General features: G+C 47.4%; 1 protein-coding gene across 6 annotated transcripts in view; it reads right to left on the bottom strand.

Annotated features, from left to right (window-relative positions):
* AP1B1 (adaptor related protein complex 1 subunit beta 1) overlaps positions 1–24,441 on the bottom strand; it is a 45,680-nt gene extending 21,239 nt beyond the window's left edge. For 3 of the 6 annotated variants that reach the window (XM_090292834.1, XM_090292833.1, XM_090292829.1), the window contains exons 1-7: positions 24,296–24,441; positions 9,789–9,851; positions 6,640–6,745; positions 3,602–3,737; positions 2,586–2,831; positions 1,208–1,398; positions 230–451 (exon numbers count right to left, since the gene is read on the bottom strand). In XM_090292834.1, the coding sequence (XP_090148960.1) occupies positions 230–451; positions 1,208–1,398; positions 2,586–2,831; positions 3,602–3,737; positions 6,640–6,745; positions 9,789–9,825 (938 nt within the window). In that variant the 5' untranslated portion in view covers positions 9,826–9,851; positions 24,296–24,441. Of the gene's footprint in view, positions 1–229; positions 452–1,207; positions 1,399–2,585; positions 2,832–3,601; positions 3,738–6,639; positions 6,746–9,788; positions 9,852–11,694; positions 11,818–21,410; positions 21,432–24,232; positions 24,254–24,295 lie in introns of those variants that run through there. The other 3 variants (XM_090292830.1, XM_090292831.1, XM_090292832.1) reach the window with 3 other exon arrangements.
* Between the last annotated feature and the right edge of the window lie 409 nt (positions 24,442–24,850).

Raw genomic sequence — 24,850 nt, forward strand, 5'->3', positions numbered from 1 at the left:
GCAGCATTCCTGGCCTCTACCTACTAGATACCAGGACCCCCAGCTGTGACAACCAAAGATGGCTCCAGATATTGTCAAATGTCCCTGGAGGACAAAGCTATCCCTGGCTGAGAACCTCTGGAAGCTATTGAGACTTCCTGCATAGGGACATGTCAGTTTCCCTTAAGAACCCTGTTCCCAGCAGCAGAACCCTCAGGAATACCCTGCATGTGTGCGGCAGTCCTGGTACCTTTTCTGCACGATGAGGTTGATGTTGCGCAGGGCCACATACTGCAGCTCAGGCTCAGCTGACAGCAGCGTGACCAGGGGCGGGGCCAGCTTCTTGAGTAGCGTGCCATAGTAGTCCAGGTCCTTGGACAACATCTCCATGAACTTCATCAGCACCTTCACAGCAGATAGCACCACAGCAGAGTTGGCGTGGGAGAGCCTGGGGGTGACCCGCTCACAGATGCTGAGGTCCGTTCCAAGGGGAAAAAGAGGAGACAGACAAGGGGAAACACCCGGTTTTTAGTTATCAAAAGAGCATGTTCTTTTGTAGTGGAAGATGTAGATCCTAATTTTGCTGCTTGTAAACTGACCCTAACTATGTGAAAAACACTCTGCGCCTCAGTTTCCTAACCTAGAAAATGGAGTTGCTGGGGCTTAAGTGAGACAGCACGTGTGAAGCACAGCACAGTACCCAGCATGCAGCAAATACTTGACAAATGTCAACTCCCTCCCTTCCCCTGCTGCAAGGGCACTCAGAAGGGGCAGAGTATCATGCTGGGTAGGACCAAGGGTCAGGGAAGCCCAAGCTTGGTGACCTGCATGGTTTCCTCCATTGCTCTGAGGGGAGTTTCCTTACCTGTAAAATGGGCACAGAGTTGCTTTAAGGATTATCAACGCATGGAAAGCACTAGCAGAGCCCAGGCACCCAGGGAGAATTCCATAAATGGTGGGTCTGATGCTATCCACCTCCTTCCCTCAGCCCGAGGTGACCAGGGTCTCTTGTCAGCCGCCAGGTCAGGTCCTGGCTTCTGTCTTTGCCCTCAATGATCAGTGAGCTGACCGCCTGAAGGAACACTACTGAGAGCTAGCCCTGGCCTCCCTTGAAGTGTGTCTGAGGGTGGTCTGTGGGGACAAGGACCTGGAAGGAGCCCACTAAGGGATTGAGCCTGCCTGAGGACCAGCTCCGGCTGGGCTAGTAAGCCAGGGGCAGACTGCTCACCTCTGGGCCTCCCGGTCATCCTTGGGCATGTAGTTGGCCAGGCAGTCCAGGATGAAGATCTGGCCCCATTCGGTACACTCGTTCAGGGCTGTCAGGAGCTTGTTAATGGACTGAGGGTTCAGGTCGAGGAGGTTGCTGCTAGGGTGAGACTCGGCAATCTCTGAGAGGGCAGCTACTGCATTCGCCACCACCTGGTAGAGAGCGTGAAAGGGGCAGAGGCTGGGGGCACTGCTCACAGGCCAGAGGGCAGTGGGGCTGACAATGCTGGCCAGTCAGAGGTTGAACATCCTGAGAAAAATGACTTGATGGGCAGGGTCTGGAGCACAAAGACCTACTCTAAGCACTCACCTTATTGACTCCTCTGCAAACTGGAACTAAAATAAATGCACTTGCCATTAGAGAAAAAGAGAGAGGGGAAACAAAAGAAAGATCTAGCTCCAGGTTCCTGGCCACAGAAAGCACTATCAGCTACCTAACACACAGCCCCATCTACCAACTGTAACAGCTTACTTCCAGGGTTGTCAAACGTGTTTTTCAGAGCTAGGAAATCCCAGCAGAGCCCTTGGGGGTTGCTGGCGACACACGGGGGCTAGGGTACAGAGGGGCTTGCTGGTGAAGCTCTGGGCTCTCAACCTATTTTTACCAGAGCAGCTGTTTTTACACGTGTTCCCCATGGTTTTCAACTTCTCCCTATGACAGTGTTCCAATGGCCATCCCTGTACTGGCCACTCAGTGCCCAGTGTTTCTGCAGGACACAGAGTGGGCCCACTAAGCTGAGGGTCTGGCACATTTCATATCTAATGGGGCTGCCAAACTGCCCTCCAAACTGCTGCCACTGTGAGGAGCCAAATTCTGCTCCCAGCTATACCCTGGTGCCTGTCATCCAGGCTATGCTACTTCTAGGGTGACCTCTGCGAGGTTAAAGGGAAAAGTACCTCACACTCCGAGCTCATAGATAATCTTGGCGAGAAGACAGTGACAATGATAGGGACTGGACAGAGGGCACTAGTCTTGGTTGCACATCCGCTGTGTGCCAGGTTGTACCAAACACATCACCTTTATAGCTTAAGCCTCATAGCACTCCTGCCAACCATGCAGAATTAGACCAATCTTACTAACGAAGAAGAGGGATCTGGAAGGTAAGGTAGTTTGCCATAAGTCACACAGCTTGTTACAGAGGGCAGAAAGGAGGGTATCCAGGTCTAGCTGCCTCTGGAGGGGGTACCCAAACCACTGCAGGCACAAAAGCAATGACTCCACCCAGCAAGGCTCTGGTTTTGGGAAAGTCGGGACTGTCTGGTGGAGGGTCAAGCTAAGGTCTTCTTCCCAAGCAACTCAGGAGGTGGTGGAGGTGGCACAGTGGGTGGCAGCAGCTTACCATGGGGTTGGAGTCGGAGATGAGGTCTTTAAGTGTGTCCAGGAAGCCCTGGTCTTCCACAAGCTGGGCATTGATGTCGTGAAGCTTGGCCACGCACACAGCCGCTGTCTTGCGAACGTATGGGTCCTCGTCCTTCAGGCACTTCCGGAGTGGCTCACACAGGTACTCCGTGATCTTGTCAACGCGGATGCAGCCCATGGTCCTCACGGCCAGGGCCCGGATCAAGGGGTTGGGGTCCTCACAGTCCTGAGGGGAACCAGCCATTGGCCAGGGGCAGGGGTGGGCTGGGCAACATCAGACAGCTGCTATGGGATCTCCCACCAACTGTGGCCCACAGCATCAAGGGGCCATGTGTGGGCACCTAGCATATGCCGGATACTGTGCTGGGCCTTTGTGCTTTGTTGCTCTGATCGTCACAGCAGGCAACAGCACTCCTCCTGTTTTATAGGTGAGGGAGGAGAGGCTCTCAGGAAGGTTGGGAGCTCACCCAGTCACACAGCAGCTGTGATTCAAACCCACATCCATCCAGCATCACAACTTTCCAACTTTAAACTGGAACAGAGAACCCCCTCATCTGCGTATATACGAGCATCAATGGGGGTAGGGGAACCAAGGTTCTAAAGGTGCACAGAGCTGACAAGCCAAGTGTCTGCTTGCTCCTCAATCTGGAGGACAGAAAATGCAGAAAGGAGCGAAGTCTGGAAGGGAAACAGACGCTCTCAGACACGCCGAATCCTGCCCTGGTAAAGGGTGCAGGCAGTGGCTCACCCCAGTGGCACTCAGGGATTAACAGGCCTGTGCAGCCTCATGTGGAATGTGTTAGCAGGGTCTGCACCCTCTGATATTCTGGAGAGTGGGAGCCCTCTGCTGGAAGATGAAGCCCTCAGGCTGGGAGTCAGAGGGCATGAAAAGGAGCCTGAGTATTTCTACCCAGGGCCAAAGTGCCTCACCCCAGGAGGTCACGGGAGATGGAGCAGTGGGCCCATACCCCTCCATCCCACCAAGCTCCTACTCACCTTCACAAATGTGTTGACAGCCATGATGGCCATGTCAGGCTGACTCTTGGCATAGTTCATCAAGTACAGGTACACCAGCTTCTTCAGCTCCAGGTTGTCTGTCTGCATACAGTTTACCACATCGGGGAAGAGGGCACTAGAAGGTCAAAATGCCATCAGTGTGTGGAAGGCCAAAAAAGAAAGGAAGATTTTTCAGGCAGCTCATGGGGGATGGAGTGCGGGAGACAGTGAATAGGAGGGAAGGAGAAAGATAACAGGACCTACTAGTAAAAGGGAGAAAGAACAACAACTATGCTTTGTTACCATGAACACCTTTTGGTAGAACCAGAATTCTAGAGGGCGATTTTAAAAGCAAAAAAAAGTCCTCTGTTCTTTTCCCACGGTTCAGACATGAGCTCAGGAGCCCATCAGACCTGGCGAAAACCCAGCTCTGCCTCTTGTTAGCTGTTCAGAGTTGGGAAAATTCCTTCACCCCTATACCCCAATCCCAAGTTTAAGTTTCCTCATTTGCAAGAACGTTTCAACAAAACCCTATTTCACAGGGCCCTTGTGATAATTAAAGACGACAATATACTTAAGGTATCTGGTCCTTGACATCTGGCAGGTGCTAAATAAATAAAAATGATTGTTTTTCCTTCCCCTGGTACTTCACATGGTCCCTTATATTGGGCTACTGGTTCTGGAGGGCTGCAAGGAAGCAGGGATGGGCCGTGCTGCTTTCCCCACAAGGGGCCAGCTCAGGCCCTGACTGCTGTGGCTCAGTGGCTTGGGCGTCATCCTGCAAACCAGGTCGCCAGTTCAATTCCTATTCAGGGCACATGTCAGGGTTGCGGGCCAGCTCCCTGGTTGAGGGCATGCGAGAGGCAACCAATCGATGTTTCTCTTGCACATTGATGTTTTTCTCCCTCCCTTTGCCTCTTTCTAAGAATAAATAAATACAATCTTTAAAAAAATAAAAAAAGAACCAGCTCAGCATGTACAGAGCAAGGCCTGGCACAAAGCTTTACATGCATACTTGATCTCATTTAACAGTCCCAAGAAGCCAGGGGATTGTCCCCATTTTATAGAAGACAATTTGAGGCTCATAAATGTCAAACTAACCTGCCTGAGGACTCCAAAGCCCGTACTTAGGACTGCTGCTATTCTGGGGTAACCCTTCCCAACATGGTACCCACAATTCGAGAGTCACAGGCCTCTTGAGATATGAAATGTGGTTAGAGATCAATTTTCTGTCTCTGGAATCATCACCTCCCCTCTCAAGTCCTGAGATTTTATGGGTAAGGACATGGTGTACCACAGAGACTTATGAGGTCAAAATGAACTTCCTGAGCCCCAACAGGCAGGATACCAGTCGGTATGGAAAGGGATCGATTGCCTTGGAAGATGATCAATCACCTTGGAAGACAACACACCAGGAAGAAAGGCAGGAAGGGGAAGGAGGGAAACAGCTGGTGAACCCGCTTGCTCTTCTGGGCCCGTCACAGCAGCACAATAAGATCACTGAAACGTAGAACAAGAGGCTTCCTCTGTGTGGAAGTGACAGTGCTGTTCTAGTTGAAGGAGAGTGGTTTTGTCCTGGAAGGAATCCGACTTGGAAGCAGTCCTGGTTTCCCAGCAGACGCCGGACCCCTTTGCCACTGCCTTCAGTTCAGCAGGACCCACAGGAGAACCGTTTCTCCTGTGGCGCTGTCAGGAAGTGCTTGCTGAGGGTGGCAATGGGACAGGGCGGTCCATGGAGAAGTCTGGAGCAGTGCGATCCTGCTGTGGGAGCCGAATGGGGCAGCTGCTCCATGTCAGCACTCAGGCCTGTGAAGCATGGGGCTGGACACGGTGAGGGCACAGGGGAGAGGGAATGGGAGAGAGACACCTGGATCTGGATTTCAGAAGGGCTAGGCACGAGTCCTAGTTCTGCCACTCATCACGTGATCATTGGACAGTCACCGTATTTCTTCTTTATTTGGCTTTTCTGGCAGTAAAAATATCATTACCTACAATATGGGGACTGTAAGGAACTCTGGGGAAACATCTGAAAGTGTTCTGCGGACTCTCAAACACTGTGCAAGTGTTAATTGTTGTAAAATCCAGTTCCTGCCCTTGGAAACTTTACAATGTGATGGGTAGGTAACACAAGTACACCTAAGAGAAGAGTCTAGAATTAGAGATGGGTGACAGGGACATAGAGAAAATGCTATGTGTTTGGGGCAGTGGGCTGGGTTGATGAGAAAGGCAGCAGGGAGACCTTGAATGGATTTCAAAAAATGGAAAGATAAGCTGGGTACATGGAAAACGGACATTTCAGGCAGGAGAAAAGTGTGAACAAAGTTATGGCAGCAGTTTTACATGCTCTGCTCAGCAATCAGATGCAAACCAGAGGCTGCAAACTGGCACCAAATTTGACAAATTCAATCTGCAAGTGTGTTTTATGTGGGCAGTGTTCATTTTTTTTCCCCTTACTATCACCTGACAATCTGAAGCAGGGAGATTTAAAATGAAATTTCCAACTTTGCATTCTTTTGGAAAACCAGGAAACCTGGCCACAGTGGGTTCATTCTCCTCCCCAGCTGGAGTTTCTGACAGGCCTCATGCCACATCCACTTCAATGCTTGTTGCCTTTTCAACCTAGTCCACCTCACTCACTCCATTACCGCCTGACCCCATCAACATCTGAGCTCATGACCCCTTTAAAAATAAAGCCTTAGCCCTAGCAGGTGTGGATCAGTGGGCTGAGCAGGGGCTCGCAAACTGAAGGGTTGTTTGTTTGATTCCCTGTCAGGGCACATGCCTAGGTTGCAGGCCAGGTTCCCAGTTGGGGGTATTCAAGAGGCAGCCAAAAGACGTTTCTCTCCCTCTCTTCCTCCCTTCCCCTCATTCTGAGAATAAATAAAATCTTAAAAAATAATAAAAACTAAAAATAAAGCCTATGTTTGGAAAGTAGGTTCATGAAGAAAGCTAGATGAGGGAAGACATGGGTCCCCAGGAACATCCTAGAGGAGAGATCTGAACTGGACTCAGCTGCCACTGGGCCTACTGCTACACACCTGACATCTTTGCCCACTGTCATTGATGCAATCACTTTCTTCACTGCCTCCTTCTTCTTCTCCTTCTTGTCACTGTTGAGCTCTGCCTTCAGCTCGAAGATCTCCCCTGAAAAAGGAGGCAGGCATGAGTGATCCGTTCCTGCCTGCCAGAGGGTGACTCCCAGTCCCTGACTTCCAAAAGAACGGAAGGGAGGCTGGTAAGACACTCCATGCTGCCAGCTGAGGGCAGCTGTAGGCCCCTGGCCTCGGGTGGGGCAGGCAGCAGGGAGAAACAACTGGTAGGAATTAGCAAGATGAAAGCCTGGAGATCACATTAGGTTGAGGAGAGACAAGGGTTCTGAGGGAGACAAACAGCATAAAGGCAGCTTCTGCTCATCCAGGTGGCTAAAAACATACAGAGGGAAGCAAAGTCCTCCTCAGCCACCCTTACCCCAAACCCTCAAGGTAGCGTATAATGGAATCTGGGGACTTAAGGTCTGAGGAGGGAGGGTAGGATTTGCTCAATTCCTGTACTTGGCCTTTCCTGTTTCCCTAGAACCTCCAAGTTAAAACAGCTCACTCAGGGTTTCACTTCCTGAGCTATACGTGGTTGCTCAGCTCTGAAAACGGGAATTCAGCTGCCCCATGGGGGCCCAGTCTAACATGCAATACACTGTCCTTAAGAACTTGATGATCTGGAAAAAGCAAACGAGGAAGTAGGGCTGTTCGGGGCCCTGCCATGGAGACATAGTCAGGACCCCGATAACCCTAGTAAAAGATTAAAAGGGCAGACTTTGGAGTGACGGGCCTCTGGCTTTCAAAACAGAAGCCACTAACATTTCCCGAGCTTTTCTCTAAGCCAAGTGCCACGCTAACTTCTTCCCACACTTTTTCTCATCTCATCCTCACAACTCTGCACACACAACCCCCCCCCCCACCATTGTACAGATGAGCAAATGGAGGCTATACGAAGTTCGGTAACTTGCCCAAGGGCACACAGCTTGCAAGAGGTAGGGCCAAGATTCAAAACCAGCTCTGCTAGCTCCAAAGCTCATATGCTCATACTGACCCAGGACACTCACTTTGCTTCTCTGGGCCTGTTTTCTTGTCTGTACTCTTATCTTGACAGGGGCACTGAATTCTCTCATTTAACACTCAGACGTGAACCAATCACTTCAGTGCCTGGCACTCAGTGGCCTGCATTAAGGGTAGCCACTATTATTATTACTTTGCCATGTGACCCTCTGTCTTGGCTATCTCTTTTGAAAAAATAAGAGTTCCAGGCTTCCCTCTCAAGTTACTTGGGATGGGGGTAATGGAGATTATCACATGGGGCAAAAGTGCAAAGGAAGCTCTAGATGGATTTATAGTGAGAAAAAGAAAACTTAGCAGGTTTTTTATCATGACCGAACAATGTGGTGTTCATCAAAGAACTCACAAACAAGGTTAATTAGGAATAAACACATACACATAGTGCAGCCAAGGGCAAGGCCACACTGAGGATATTGCTCAACAGAGTCAGGAGAATCTGCAGACCTTGCAGTTCAAATTCACGGATCTGTAGGGCTGGAGGAACCCACACCCTTCTTCTCCAAAAGACAGTCGGAGCCCTGTCTCCGAACTGTGGAATCCAACAGACCATGATGACTTTGACCCTGGGCCCTGCTGCAGGGCTGTCCCTGTTTTGCTTGAAACCTTTGGCCAGTTACAATATAATTGGCCATCAGTTGATGGGTCTAGGCCTGAGTCACCTTGACTCCAAGAAGGCTGACGAGTGAATTTGAGATCTGCCTGCATCTGAATGTCTCCTTCCTCAGTCACCATGCCCACCTCCTCAATCACATATGAGGCATCTGATTCTCTCTACCTCACTGCTCAGGTACCACTGTCTCCATCTCTGGTTGGAGCTGTGGTACTGGTCTCCCTGTCTTCTTCCAGCTTCACTCCCTATAATCCTTTATTAGAATCTGCCCTGGACCTTCTGTTGCTTAAAACCACCACTGGTGTCAAATTTGGATTCAGGCATCTCTCTACAGACACTGTCCTCAAAAGAAAACCCACAAAAACCCCCACCACTGATACCCCAACACACTCAGCACTGAGCTCACCCCCTCCTGCCCTGCATCAGGCCCTGCATCACTGATCCCTGCGCACCTTTCCAACCTTCCACCCCGCTCTTCAGTAACTTGTGCCCCACTGCTTTCTCTCCCTGAATGTACCACGGGCAGAGCACTTGCTCCGCTCCGCTGCCCTTCCCCACTCCCGCTTTATCTAGTCAGGTCCACCCACGGCCCTCCCACAGCCTCCAATGCTTCCCTTATCACAGTGCCCACCAGGCCTTAGAGAAATTACTACTTAATAAACTGTCTCCTCTGCTCAACCACAAGCAAAGCCAGTTTAGAGTCTGTCTCCTCTAATGCACACGGAAGGTGTTCAATAAAAACTGGCTGAACCAATCAATGAAATGCCCGAGGAGGGGCAGACTTCATGTCCTGGCTCAGCTCTTTTCATCTGGTCAGCAGGCGTGTGTCAATATCACTTGGAAGGAAGGAGGCAGGAAGGAAGGGCCAGTCAGTAAACGCTTACAGGGTCAAAGCATATTTGTCAGCTGCTACAACAACCTCCATTTCCCGAAAAGCAAAAACAACCACTATACGCAACAACGTGATTAAGACAAGCTTATCAAATTCCAGTGTGGCAACTCAATAGACTAAGTCTGAGTTGTCAGAACTGTGGGGAAATGTTTACGATAATGTCAAATGAAAAACAGGATATAAACTGTGACTTCAACCACATAAAACATGTGTCTAACGATAAGGAGCAGACACACACATATTGCTATGGGGCTGTTGATAGCACTGTGTGCTTTCTTTCTTCCAGGAAAAAAAAAATTTAACAATTTTAAGCCATGGGGAACAAAAAAGGGCTTTTTTCCTATACTTTGAGCTAACGGTTTTCCCTTCTTGAATTCTAAAGGAAGTGGTTAATTTCTTACACCATCAACAGTTCAATTTTCTGGATCCACAGGGTTAAAAGCCACTCTGGGTAAGTCCCACCACTCATTCCAGGCCTCCACACCCCTACCGCCACTCCCGGTCCCTGCAGGGAGCGAGCAGAAGGGGAGGGCAGGGAAAGAGCAGGTCAAGAGCCCGCAATGAAACAAACTGTACCTTTCTTGGTTGTGGTGAAATATTTTGAGTCAGTCATTTTGGTCCCTTATCGGTGGCCAGACTCTGCAAGACAGAAGAGAGGGGTGACTTTCCATTGTGTTCCACTCCACTTTCAGTTACAGAGCACAGGAGGAGGAGGAGAGAAGAATCCAGCACACAAGGGAAGATAGCTGCTTCTTTTAAAAAAAAAAAAGAATTTATTGGGGTGAGACTGGTTAATAAAATTATACAGGTTTCAGGTGTACAATGCTACAACACATCATCTGTATATTGTATTATGTGTTCACCGCCCCAAGTCAAGTCTCCTTTCATCATTATTTATCCCCCATTTATCCCCCTATAACCTCTTCTACCTTCTCCCGCCTCCCAAAGATAACTTCTTATCTCCTCACTGGGCAAATGAACGGTTAGATAATGGCTGATCAGATTTTGGAGGGTAATTCAGAGGATCTATCGCATTTTTGAAAGTGCATACCCTTTGACCCTATTCTACTTCTAGGAACCTCTCCCACAGAAGTACCTGCACAGGATGCAAGGGTTTTACTGCAGCACTGTCCATAGTAACGCACCACGGGAAATAACTTAAATGCCCATCCATAAGGGATTGGCTAAGTACTCTGAAAGCATCCACAAATTAAAAAGCACCCAACAACCACGGTTGGCAGCCGCTCCCTGGTGCGCACTCTGCGCAGCAGCGTCCTAAATGCCCGGCACATGTTACCTCATGGAAGCCTCACCACAGCCCCACAGCAGTACCATCGTCGCCCTGTAAAGTCAAATGAGCTTGGAAAAGGCCAAGTTTAAAAAGCTACAGAGATTTAGTCTCTCCCCAACTTTTCCAAGGTTCTCTGACAGTGATATGCATTATTCACCGGTAGAGAGGGGAGAATCTATGCGCTGAAGGCCCCGTAGCAGTGGTTCCCAACCTTCCTAATGCCGCGACCCTTTAATACAGGTCCTCATGTTGTGGTGACCCCCAACCATAAAATGATTTTCGTTGCTACTTCATAACTGTAATTTTGCTACTGTGATGGATCGTAATGTAAATATCTGATATGCAGTATGTATTTTCATTGTTACAAATTGAACATAATTAACGCATAATGATTAATCACAAAAATGATATGTAACTATATATATATGTGTTTGCCGGTGGTCTTAGGTGAATCCTGTGAAAGGGTTGTTCGACCCCCCAAAGGGGTTGCGACCCACAGGTTGAGAACCGCTGCTCTATAGCATTGCCCCATGAGGAATGGCGTTTTCTCAAAGCATCTCTCAGGATATCTCCTAGTGTAAAACTTATAGTGTGTGAAGTGCTGTTTGTTCCAGGGCAATAGGACAAAGAGAGTACCCAGGGCCTCTTGATCACTCGACAAACATTTACTGGGCACCTAACCTCACTAGTTCCTCTTGGTCAACAGATGAATGAGAGAAGAAGGTACCCAGGAAGGAGCCAATGCCCTGGATACATGGCAGAGGCTTCTGGGATTGTTCTAACATTTATTAGGAAGCTATCATTCACCAAGGCCCTATTAAAGCCAGGGGTTTTACACACATTATCCCATTTAACCCGACCAAAAAGGTAACTGTTCTTAACCCCATTTTTACAGATGAAGAAACTGAGGCTCAGGGATGTTAAAAAACTTGCCCAAGGTCACATGGCTTGTAAGTGGCTAGGCTAGAAGACCACTTTAGGTCCATCTGAGCTCAGCACCTCTGCTCTATTGATGAAGGAATTTTGCTTCCCCGACCTGAGAGGGAGGATAAAGCCCCGACAGTGGCTAAGGGTTTGATTCAAAAAATTATCAGACTTTCAAGTACAACCTTCCAGTCCCACCTATAGTTTCACATAAAAATCCCCAATGCCCCACCCCCCCAGACATTTGAATGCAGAAAACTCACTCACTTTGTCCCTTCTGTTGCCTCTTTGGAAGAAGCTCAAATGCCCATTAACATCTTTTTTCATTACTATGTGGGGAAGAGTTACTGCTGAGACTGGTGTGAGGGGTCAAGGATCACTTCAAAGTCTCTGGAAACAAAGCCAACACAGATCCTTTTCAGCCCAACTGTATTTTTCCAGGCTAAGCTTATACTTACGGCAGGATGGCAACAGGGCTGTTCCCCAAATGAAACGCCCATAGGTTTTTGTTCCAGTAAATCAGTGGAAAACAGATAACGTACTGTCTTGGGGCTGCCTTAAATCCTTTGTGGATCCCATTAGGATAAAGAAATAAAGGTTTGGCCGACAAAATGGTATAAAGAAAAAGACAGAATTCTTCTTCCTTTTGCTTTGCAAGGTTGAAAATGGGTGACAGTACTTTTCTATGGGAGCTGTGGGAAAGAGAAGAGACCGCTGCGTCTGATGATGCCAGCCCCGCAGAGGGGACGCTGATTGCCAGTCCTGGCAGCAGGAGTTGGGGCTGTAGGCAGATCCACAAAGGGAGGACCCACATCCATCCTATCCACAGCTCCATTCATCCTCCCACTTCCTGCCTGGCCCAGGGCTCCCCACGTGGCCAGTGCTCAGTTGATAGTTGTTGAAAGAGATAAAAAGGGACCACTGGAAATCCCAGGGAGCCTCAGGCTGTTCTCTTTGTTATGTAACTATTGGTATTTGTTTCTTATAGGAGTTTACTTATATAAAAACATTTTCCTTTGAGCACACATAGTCATTTTTCTCAGAGAAACCTTACCCACGTAGAGATTCTTTCTGGAGCTCTGAGAAGGAGCAGGTAGACAAGATAATGGGATTACCTACCACAAAATAAAGGGCTGCATGGTTTCAGAAGTCAAGACTTGAAAGCACAACTGGCAGTTATCCGAAACAGAAGCACACCCTGTCTCTCAGGGTTGAGTTCAGTTTAAGAACAGGGACCAATGAAACCAAAAGCTGCCCCCCCAAAAAACAAATCACAAAAAGTACCATACAAACCCCTCCAAATGTTAAATCTAGAAGGAAATCAAAGTGAACAAAGCCAAAACTACCTTGGACGTCTAACTTCAGCACTGCCCAGAAATTCCTCCTTCTCCAGTAGAGGAGGCTGTCAGGGGCCTTCCCCTGATCTGCAGCCACAACACAATACCTGGGGGCACTAAATTCCCAGAACATAACCTGCTGGGGCCAAATGTATGTTGCACGCCACCCCCCAGGTGGAGAAAAGGGTGGGAAATTGGGGGCTTAAAAAAAGCTGGAGACCCGCAGTCAGTCAAGTCAAACCGCCACAGCTGCTGATACCCCTACGAGCGCTGAGCTTTTGATGACACTCCTGCTTTCATAGGTGCCAGGCAACTATGGACTCACAAACCTCAACAGCCACCCAGTGAGCTGGCTGCCTCTTCTCTGCAGTGTCTATTTTGCATATCCCTCTGCAGAGGCCCAGTGGGACTGGTGACGCAGGAACTGTATCCCTCTGAAGTTGTTTTATACACAGGAAATTAAAGTAGAGGAGAATGAGGAGGTGGGCAGAAGTGAGATGCTTTTGCAAAGCCCCCGCCCCAGACTTAAAAACCTCATTTCACCGCGAAAGATCCCTGCATGCTGTTGATCTACTGAGAGAGACTCTCTCCTTGGGTCCTTTCACTACAGTTGCCTCTTGGATGTCAGTGCAAGAGAGAATCATTCTCTCTGCAGGAATGGAAAGAAAACCCCAAAGTTCAGTCCTAAAGGAGCTCGGACTTGCAGATGCCACAGGAAAGACGGTGCTGGCACTGCTCCGCTGGCGCCACACGTCACACCCCTACCACTGGAGGCCAAAGGGGCTAAGACCTTGTTCTTGGATAAATCTGACTGGGTACCTGAGCACAACTGAAAGCAGGCAGACCCCTGAGGCAAGGAAAAGCTCAGGGTTTGGATTCCATCTTTGAAAGTGGCAGGGTGCATTCAAAAAACAATAACTGGAAGGACTTTTTGGTTTGGAAACTGCCCTGGCCAGTGTCATAAATCACTTTTGCTAAGAAGACAGCTTTCTGGGCCGGAATACCCCTCAACTGCTGCATTTACAGGCCAAGGAATGGCTCAAGAGACGCCACAGTCCAGATTAAAAGAGGAGCACACCTGGAAGGGCTGATTTTGTTTTTCAGGGACCACTGCTGCTGTCCTCACCTTAAGTCTTACTTCCCACATCCATTCTTGGAAGATGACTTTGATGCTACAATCACAGGACCAGTTCCTGTTAATCTCACTTAAAAAAAAATCTTTCTGACATGCCTGCTCCCTCCTGTCACTAGGCTTAAAAGAACAGGAAATGAGAAATAAAGTCTAAAATATAGCAGTTCTCTTTTATGTTTCCTAGAGTTATAAAAGAAGTCCTTGGTGAGACTCACTGACACAGCAGCCAGGGGCACTTGTAAAGAAATCTAAGAGTGTAAGAAAGAAGATCCAAGGGATAGGGAAAAAACTCAAAATATTCCCAGTTAAAGACTTTGGATTGTTTTTTGGATTTTAGCCATTGGAGTTAGGGTTAGGTTTAGTAAAAAAAGAAAGTCTTGGCATATCTAAATGTAACTTTAATACACTAGAGATAAAGAATATCTCTCTGTATTTTAAGCTAATGGAATGAATTTAAATCTATAAAAAACACATTAATAAAATGAGTACTAAATGTATTTCAACTTTTCTGCAGGTCTCAAAATTGCTAATAATAACAATTAATAGTTTTTAAAGAGAGTACTGAACTTAGTTACAGTTGACTTCTCTCTAATTCAACTTCCCCTCTTGAAAATGACGATATCACCACCTGCTCCTCTACTTCTATCACATATGTCTTCTGACGGGATACTGTGAGAAGGAAAGCATATGAACATAAAGAATATAAACACAGACGTTGCAAATATAGTGGGGTTCCCTTTATAAGATATTCTCAAATATGTAGTAGAGGCAAAACTAATCTATGGTGATAGAAGTCGGATCAATGGATGCTTCTAGGTGGGAAGGACTGACTTGAAGTGGCCCGGAAAAGACTCTAGGGGTGCCCTGGCCGGTATGGCTCCATTAGTTGGAGCTTCATCCCATAACCAAAAGGTTGCGGGTTTGATTCCCAGTCAGGGCACATACCCAGGTGCGTATGGAAGGCAACCAACTGATGCTTCTCTCTCACATCAATGTTTCTCTCTCCTCTCTTCCTTCCTCTTTTTAAAAAAAAAGGAGCAATGGAAAAATGTCCACAGGTGAGGATTAAAAGTTAATTAATCAATTAAAAAAAAAACCTCTATGGGATACAGAATTGTCTGTATCTTGATGCAGATACTGAACAAACTGTATACTTAAGAGATGAGTATTTCACTTAATGTAAATTATATACACATTAATTTGTTTTAATTAAAAAACCCCAATGCTAGAGAAGAAAAATAAAACATTGTATAACCCAGAGGAAACAAAGGCTTTCTGAGTAGGACAGAAAATCAAGAAGTCTTAAAAGATTTATGAATTCAATTATATAAAAAATCAAGTTTTCTTGCATGGACAAAAACATAATAAAAAAAAGGCATGATAAACACACAAAATAACTGCACCTCATCACAGACAGAGCCTGTTTTCCTTAATATATATAAAGTGCCTACAAAGAAAAGAATGGCAAAGAACGTGGCCTGTTCACAGAAATGAAGCACAATGGTTTATGTTTACTTATAATAAGAGAAATGGGAACTGAAATTATAATGAAATACCATCCTTCTGTTACTGGATGGGTAAAGACCCAAAAGTCTGATAACACTCTATGTTAGTGATGATGTGGGGAAATAGATACCTTCATATGAAGCTAATGAGAGTCTAAATTGCTACAATCCCTACAGCAATCTGGCAACAGCTATCAAAATTGCAAAGGTACTTAGCCTTTGACCCAGCAATTCAGCTCCTAGCAATTTATTCTATATGTATAAAATTATGCAGATTATCATTATTCGTGTAGCATCCTTTGTAATAGCAAAATACTGTAAACGCCTTAAATATCCTTCCATAGAGGACTGGTTTAAAAATCATGGCACAGCCTATACACATATGGAATACTATGCAAACAAGAAAAAGAGTGAGGCTGTTCTACATGTGGTTATATACAACACTCTCTAAGATATTAAGTGAAAAAAGCAAGATGCAAAAGTATATGTAGTATACTACCATTTCTATTAAAAGAGAAAAATATGAATATTAATGCGTAAAACATAAATGCTGTGTTTGCAAATGCAAGAAAAGTGTAATAGAAAAGTTACCAGTGGTTTCCTCCAGAAAGGAAGGAAAGGATTACCAAGGGATGGGTGAGACTGACCATTCATCATTCACATTTTATATCTCGGGAATTTTATATCCTGTGCCTGTATCACCTCCCTTAAATATAATACATTTCAGAAAACAATGGTACATCTCTCCACATCACTGCTCCCTGTGCTCATCCTTCAGTCTCAGCTCAAACACTGCTGTACTAGAGGAGCCTTCTCTGGACCGAGAGGGCAGCGGCCTCCTCCCCACCACTTGACTCAATTATTGTGACTTCTCCAGGGCCCCCCCCCCCCCCATGACTCTTAATTTGGGATCTGTCCTGTTTAATGCTGTCAACCAAGTGAATGCACTATGCCTGGCACATTCCAGAAGGTCACCCAATGTTTGCTGACAAAATTAATGGAAACACAGGTTCTCAGAGAAGTTATAAAACCAAGGGCCCATAACAGATCGAGACAAGAGGACTCCCTGATGAGTGCCAGACAATGATGACTGGACAGACCAGGAACATAAGGTTTTGCAGTTAACTTTCAGAAAACATGGCAAGGCTGATTCAGTACTAAGATGGCTGCCAGGAAATCTAGCTTTGCTACCAACAGCTGTGTGATACTGGGCAAATCCTTCCATCTCTGGGCCTTACTTTCACCAATTGTTAAACAAGAGAATCAAACAAGATTAATGGCTTTTCAAACTCCTCCTCGCTTTTAAACTGTTTTTAAAAAAAAAGTGGGACTGCTCTGGTTGATGTAGGGTTGCGGGTACCTACAGCCTGGTTCATTCCACTCTCCTCTTCCTCATCGGGGGCCCTTCAGACCACCATGGGATGGTTTGAAATCCAGTCTGTTAAATGACAGGTAAAGTCCATTCCACACCTCACATTCTATGACATATTCATTTCCTCGCCAATGAGTGTTCTTCCTGGAAATGGAGCATGATCATTTTCAAAGCAAGACAAAAGATGCTTCCAAGAGAACAAGAGAAAAATTCAGAATGTGGCCAGCGAAAGCAAAACTTGTTAGTTCTTCAGCAGAAGGAAAACAGGAAGAAGCCAAACAATTCCCCAAACGGCCAGCCGATGACCAGGATAAGGGCTATTCTAGTCTCCTGGCAGGGATTCCCGTCGGGATGGTCCACGCTCTGCAATCGGATGGGAAGCATGAAGTTGGCAGCAAAAGCACAGCCCACTGCATGCTCCATGAATTAGCAGTAAATTCACAAGGGAGACAACTGGAATTGTGGGATCAGTTGGAGAAGTGTGAGGAAAGGAAAAGGGGAAAGAGATATCAGGCAATGTCTGATCCAGCTGCCAAGACCCATCTTTGAATTCAAAGATATTCAGGCAGGGAAAACTGATCCCTGAAAGTCGTGGCTTCCAACTTCAGTGTTGACAACTGTCAATGTTAAATAAACCCCTGCCTGATGAATACCTCTTCAGAAACGTGTTCCAAGGCACGTGTTAGCTCAAACACAGTCAAGACTAAGCTAGGAAGAGAGAATAAAATGGGCTAAGGTGGTGCCACTGTTTCCTCATTTGGAAGAGAAAAGGCAGACTTTGATTACCCCACACGTTTTGCCTTTTCAGTGCTGTCTCGAGTGCAGAGGTTGATTTATTCCACAGTTACTCCCTATTCTGTGTCATGCTTTAGATTGTGCCATGGGCCCTGCCCTATGAAGCTTAGATTTTAATAGAGAAGATTATTTTATTCACCACTCCTCACGGGTCTGATAGTTTCCTTTTAAACAGAAAAAGATCCTCACAGGTAAGTACTCAAGTTCACTCTACAGACAGGAAAACATGTAAGGCCAACTTGAAAATTAAAAAGTGAGTCAGCAGTAGAGAAACCAGATTTCAGACTTCTTCTCTGAGACAATGTAGTCACCAAACTCAGACAGACAGGCTCTTTCAAGTCGGCTCAATAACTAAGAGAAAACAAGCTGTCTTTAAGGTGGCAGTGGTACTAGTAATGGCAGACAGGTGTGCATTATGGGCTGGACACTATGTAAAGAGTATTGATAAAATCACAAGTTTACAGATCAGGGAACTGAATCCCAGAGAGGTCAGGACACCTTTCTGGAGTCACACAGCTAGAAAATGGTAGTGCCAACACTCTCTACCCTTGCCTCATAATGAGGTCCCACATGTCCCGTTCTGTCAAGGAAGGCAACTCCTCCTCTCTGAATGAAGCCCTGGAAGAAACACACACACTCCAGGCTATCAGGGTATGTAAAGTAAGTTGCCACACATCCCTGCAGAGTCCCTTAATTGTTGAATGACAGGTTATTTTAGGACCAGTCCATCCAGTTCAGACAGCAGAAATGTCAGGCTTGGGAACGTGTCTAGTAAAAGTTTGTCTAGATGAGCTTGCCAAGATATGGGCCTCCTGGGATTTGGATGAAAACTGATTGGTCAAAATCAATCTCTTGAGACCCATTAGCGATTAAAGCCTCAAATGAAAAGGAAACTCAAAGGCAGGCAAACGCCACATGAAAATGTTTCTATACCAGCACTGAGTCTCTAGAACCTAATTTTAGCCTCAGGTGCCAGTTCTCAACTATCTATAAGCAGTAATATGTGGAAAGATCTGCTGTCTAGAAAAAGAAAAGTTGGCGATCTCCCTCTGGGGAGTATGCACGCCCCTTTCCCACCCCCTCCTCTTCCCCCGAGGCGCATTACCTTTACCCTTCCCCCTCCTAAGCTCCCAGGGCCCTTCTTCTGCCTCTGTAACTCGTTTCCTGGGCCTATGCAGCCCAGCTGCCTCACTTCTACTACCTTTGTAACCTTCTAAATAAACTTTCTCTTATAATTTGAAGAAAAAAAGGAAAGAACAAAAGAAAAGTTCCTCTGGACTTGAAAAAAAGTAACAAGGGCTTCTTCTGAACAAAAACACTAGCCAAGACAAGGAGAAAGAGGCCAGAGACTACAGGACGAAGCTCACCACCTCAGTTTCCCCCCCTGTACAACAGGAACGCTTTCTGAGGATCTGTCAGGGTTTGCAGCCATCCATTCGGCATGTGTGACCGTGCGGAGCCCGTCAGCTCTGAGGCTGGGACTGGGCCCTGCACAGGAGCGTGCACACAGCAGACAAAGGATAGTCTTTTCCCCGCAGTTCTCAGATTCAGAGGCCAGGTAAAAGAATGCCGGTGAAGGGCAGAGTGTGCATGCCTTCCTGATAATTGTTACCAGTGCTCCGAGGAGGAGGTTTCTGAAACTGGTGGAGCATCCACGGAAGCCCTTAGATGAGGGGCTTGCCTAAATATGAAAAGGTGGGTCAGATTTGGAAAGAGAGGGGCGAGGGTGACATGGAGAAGACCCGCAGATGCCAGCCTACCACGGAGCGAATGGAGCATAACTAAGCCACCAGCAACACTGGCTGGGGTGCAGGCTCTGTGCTGAATGACTTATAGCCCCTCCTTTAATTCCTTTAAAAGGTAATCCACTTAAAAGCAAGGAATCAGAGAGCAGAGAGGACTGACTCATCCAAAGCCAAAACAAGCATGCACGTTCAGGAGTCTGTGAAACCCCCTGCTTGGCTGAAGGCAAGGAAGGATGAGATTCAAAGATAGTCTTTGATGCCAGAACTTATTGGATCCTGCCAGCAGAAGATGCAGTGATCCTGTCTAATGAGAAGTCTCACAGTGACTGGCATTTGACACTGCAGATGGCTCCCTTCTCCTTGACAACCCTTCTGCTCTTGGACTCCAGGACTCCATGCTCTCTGCTTTACCTCCTGCCCCAATATCTGCTCCTTCTCAGTCTCCTTTGCTGTCTTCCTCCTCGTCCTCTCCTTCAACATCGGCGTGCTCCAGGGTTCTGACCTGGTACCTCTTCCCTTCTCCATCCACACTGCCTTTGGTGATCTCATCCAGCGTCAAGGCTGTACGTGTGATCTGCATGCTGACCACTCACAACTTTACATCCCCAGGCCCAACCTCCTCCCTGTACTCCCAGCTCATATATCCAAAGTGCTTAATTAATATCTGAACTTGAATGTCTATACGGCTGATAGGCAGCTCAAACTTAACGTGATAAAAACTGACCTGCTTCCTCCCTACCCTCAACTGGCTCACCCTGCAGTCTTCATTACCTAATTACTGCCAACATCATCTTTAAGAGGTTCTCAGGCCCAAAACCTCAGTTGCCCTCAACAACACACTCCCCCTCTCTTTCACATCCCATATCTAATCTATCAGCAAATCCTATCAGGTCTACTTTCAAAATGAGTCCAGAATCCATTAAGCAGCTTCTCGCCAGCTTTCTCACTACCACCAGGCCACAGGTCAGTATCACCTTCCACTGGTACTGCTACAAAGCTGCTTGCACACTGCCCTGTACACCCAGCTCAGCAACAGACAGAATGATCCTATTATAGTCTAAGTAAGACAGTGGCAGCTCTCTGCTCAAAATCCTCCCCATCTCACTCGAGTAAAAGTCCCTAACGTGGCCTCATGGATTATAAGCCCTGTAGGAGATGTACATACCCTTCTGTCACTCTCCCACACACCTTCCCTGTCATTACCTCTTTTAATGCTTCTCCCCTGTTCTTCCCATTACTCCCTCAGTTCCAGCCATACTGGCCTCTTTGCTGACCCTTGTACAAAGCAGGCATGTTTCTACCTCAGGGCCTTTGCATGCATGGTTCACGTTACAAGGGAGATTCCTTCTCCAAATAGAGTCATGGCTTAGTCCCTCACTTCTTTTAAATCTTGGCTCAGATGTCACCTTCTCATGGAGGCCTTCTCTGACCACTTTATTTAAAATTATACATTTTCCCAACAACTGACTCTAAAAAACGAGTTAAGCAAACAAAAAGAACAGAGACAGAATCATGGATACAGAGAGCATTTTGATGGTTGCCAGACGGCAGAGGGATGTGGGGAATGGGTGAAGAGGGGAGGGGATTAAGAAGTACAAACAGGTAGTTACAGAATAGCCATGGGGATGTAAAGTGCAGCATAGGAAATGGAGCAGCCAAGGAACTTATACACATGACCCATGGACATGAATGATGACGTGCGACTGCCTGCGGGAGTTGGGGGTAGTGAATGGAGGAGGGAATGGGGAAGAAAATTGGGACAACAGTAAGAGCATAATCAATGAAATATAATGAAAAATAAAATAAAACTGTACACATTCCCAACTAATCCACCCCACTTCCTATCCTCCTCCTTTCCTCCTTTTGTTTTTCTTCGAAGTATGTATCACCAACATACGATATAATACACTTATATTGTCTACTTTCTGCTCCCTTCATAATATAAATTCCCCGAGGACAAGGATTTTGCCCATTTTGTTCACGGCTGTATTCCTGGCTCCTAGACTGGCACCTGGCAAATAGCAGGTTCTCAATAAATATTTGAATGACTCGTGTTCTCCTCTCCTGTTGGGGAAATGTTATGCTTTGTAAACCAACCTGAGCTAGAGAGCAGCTTCCCAATGTTCCATTCACAGCGTCTGCCAGGATCAGAGCCGGACATCTGCTCTGGTTGCCGAGCTATTTTGACAAAACCGAAATTGAAAATGCCAGACTCCACAGCCCATTTTACGGCCAATAAATGTAAGGTAAGTAAATAAATGATAAGAAAGAAAAGAAAGGGCAAAGTGTAGATGATGAGGTAGCAACATCTCCAATGGGAGAAATGCTTAGGCCCCTTCCTTCAGTGAGGCCAGACTACCATCCATTGCTCCCACAGCCATGGGCCCACAGTGACCAGAGCTATGGGAGGTGGGGCCACACAGGCTACAGGAGGTATGTGGAGGGGGCTCTGACACAGGATATGATGTGAGCACAGTTAGGCCCTTCCCTTGCCTATAACCCTCCGGGCCCAGAGGCCGCCTTCTGCATTCCTCTAACTGCTGAGCTCTTCGCTGCCTCTGCACTTGCTGATCCTCTGCCTGGACTATCCTCCCTGGTGCCAGGCGGGGGTTTTCTGGGAAGTGAGCAGTCAAGACATCCAACAGTTTCAGAAGGTGACTAGAAAAAAGATGAAAGTCCAAGCCCAAAGCCAGCAGGACCAATGAACTGAACTTGTTCCGAAACACATTTTAGGAAGTGAAACGAGAAGGGTGGGAGAGGTCCTATGTATATGAAGGTCTGTTTGCAGAAGGAAGTAATGCCCCACAAACCAGGGTGACAGCTTTTCTCAGACACAGGCTTCCAGTTGGCACCAGATGCCTAGGGTTAAGGCACCCACTGCAGCAACAACGGGCTCTGCACAAATTTCCTCATCTAACCCCTGGCACACACCAGTGCTGGGGGCAGGGAAGAAAGGTGGTGCCCAGTATTATTTTAGAGCTGAGGTAAAGGAGGCCCAGCCTAAATAAGCTGTCCAGGAAGCTGCCGAGCTGGAGTTGAGACCCAGGGCTGACTGATGGGAGTCAGGAGTGCTTTTTCCATTAGACTTCTGAGCCCTTCAAGCCGCTCAGGATGAAGCCTCTGCTCAACCAACACTTAACAGATAATCTCTACATGACCTCTAAGGGATCTGATTCTTTGGGAACTAGTGAAGCTACTCTTTATGACAGTTTATAAGAGGTCAGAGGAGCCTAGTGGGCTCAACTCAGGACAGGGAGTCCGATGCTCTGAACTCTGCTCATGTTCCTACCATCTGTGACAAGTCACTTCATCTCAAATCCACTCTTGCAAGGATGGGATAAGGTGACAATAATAACCCTGGCAGGGTAGCTCAGTTGGTTGGAGAGTTGTCCTGACAGGCCAAAGTTGGGGGTTCGATCCCTGGTCAGGGCACATACAAGAATCAACCAGTGAAGGCATGCTTTTCCTATCTCCCAGAAATCAATCAATACAAAAAAATTTTAAAGGTAACTATTAAATTTCTGTGAATTCAGTGGAACTAGGAGAACAGATCAGAGTTTTTAAAAAAAGGAACTACATTAATATTTAGATCACAGATTACTTCAGAAGCACATGGAAACCTTCATGGGTTTGTTAGGTCTTATAACACCCAGGAGTAGGTAAGAAGGCAGCAGGCCTTTCTCCTGTTGCTGCCAGAGAAACTGAGGCAGAACTGGAGCAAGTGAATGCTGCAAAGGAATAAGGCTCAGACACACAGAGCCTAGTTCCGGGGCCACCAAACCACCTCACTGTCTCCCAGGCAAGATGTGCTCTCCCCAGCCACAAAGCCCCGGGCCTGCACTTTTCTGAGAGACACAGACCCTTCCTTTGTGAATGCTCTTCAAGAACTAGGGCCAAAAAGATCCCCTAGGGGTCATGTGGGTCCTCCTCGTTCCAAAAGGAAAGCAGCTCAACCACTGTGAAGATTCTTAAATTACTTTCATGGATAGCCTGTTGTGTGTCTAACTTCCCAAAAGTCAGGAAAAACTTCCACTCTATCTTGAAAGGTAATCCCTTCTAGGAATAGCCAGCAAAATGGTTTCATCCTAAAGAAAGTGAATCAAATGCCCCCTGAGAAGATTAGAGGAGAAGCAATCAGGCTACCTCTTTACCTAGATGCGAATAAATATAATGGCAGCTAAAGAGATTAAATAGCACCTGCACCCCAACCTTACTCCAGCTTCTCTTTGGTCTCTGCACTTAGCAGGTCCCTGAAAGCCTGGGTAAGGCTGGGTGAACCCTGGCTCTGTCTGTGTTACCCGACTGCCCTTAAATGTGTGATTTAACCTCTTGCTGCCTCAGTTTACTCACTAATAAAACGGGGATAACAACAGGAGCTATCTCGCAGAATTGTTGTAAAGTTTCAATGCAGCATTGTAAGTAAGGTGCTTAGCACTGTACCTAGTACACAGTAAGGGCTAAGTAACCAGTCCTGAGCATTTGCATCAGCATTTTTTGTATTATTACAGGTGTCCCCAGTTAACTTGGTCCTGACGAGCACAGGGATCGACCAAACCCAAGTCCACCTCGGAGAAGGTGGCTTTTTAAAAATTTTTGTAAAAATTCTTTTCCAACCTTGGCAGAGAGATAAGGCCCTGAACGATCAGGTGGCCTCAGGATGTCCAGAGAAGAAAGGGGAAAACCAGGACGCGAAGACGAGTTTAAGCGCAAGCTCCTCGGGGCCTAAGTCTAGAAGCCTGTCCCAGAGGGCGCCTCAGGAGGGGCTGCAGACCTGGGCACGCTGGGACGTAAGCCCGCGGGCAAGTGGGCGTGAATGAATGAACCTGCAGTCCTTCCGTCTCTTCGGGGCTTGGGAAGCCACTCTCTCGCCCTCTTGCGCCCCGTCCTCTCCATGACCTTTGACCCCGAAATCCCCTCACCTAGGATCCCCGACTTCCCGCCCCACGTCTTCTTCTGCCTCGCCGGACTCCCGACTTTCTCACCCGTAGGTTCGAACGGCTCCCGGCGCCACTGCGCGGCTCGGCAGCAAAATGTCCGCGGCCTCGTCCTCCCGCACTCCCGGTGCGACAGTGCCGCCGGCTGCTCGGAGACCCGCGGCTGTCACCTGTCAGGCGGAAGTGAGCTGCCTGCGCTTGGGCACTTCCGGTGGACGCACGGCCTGGGGGCGGGGTCAAAGGTGCCACCCGGGAGGGTGCTGGTGCCGCGGGGCGGGGCCAATAGGGGGCGGGGCCCACAGGGGGCGGGCCCATGAAGGCGGGGCCAATGCGGATTAACCCCGTAGGGCGTTTAGAAAAATTAGCCAGTTTAGTAATTAAAGTGAGTGGAAAAAGTCGTGGAGACTTTGAGATCCATCTCTTCCTTCTGTGTTACTGACGGAAAAACTGAGGCTCTGAGAAGGGCAGAGTTTTCTCAAGACCACTTATTCATGAAGGAGCCAAAACTAGAGCTGCAAGTCTAGTCTAGTGCCCGCTGCCTTGAAGTGCAGACCTTTGGGAATTCCACATTGTAGGGGGCAATATCGGACCCTCCAAGGAACT

The sequence above is a fragment of the Furipterus horrens genome, unplaced genomic scaffold, assembly GCF_987537825.1.
Source record: "Furipterus horrens unplaced genomic scaffold, mFurHor1.1.pri manual_scaffold_11, whole genome shotgun sequence".
NCBI lineage: Eukaryota > Metazoa > Chordata > Mammalia > Chiroptera > Furipteridae > Furipterus > Furipterus horrens.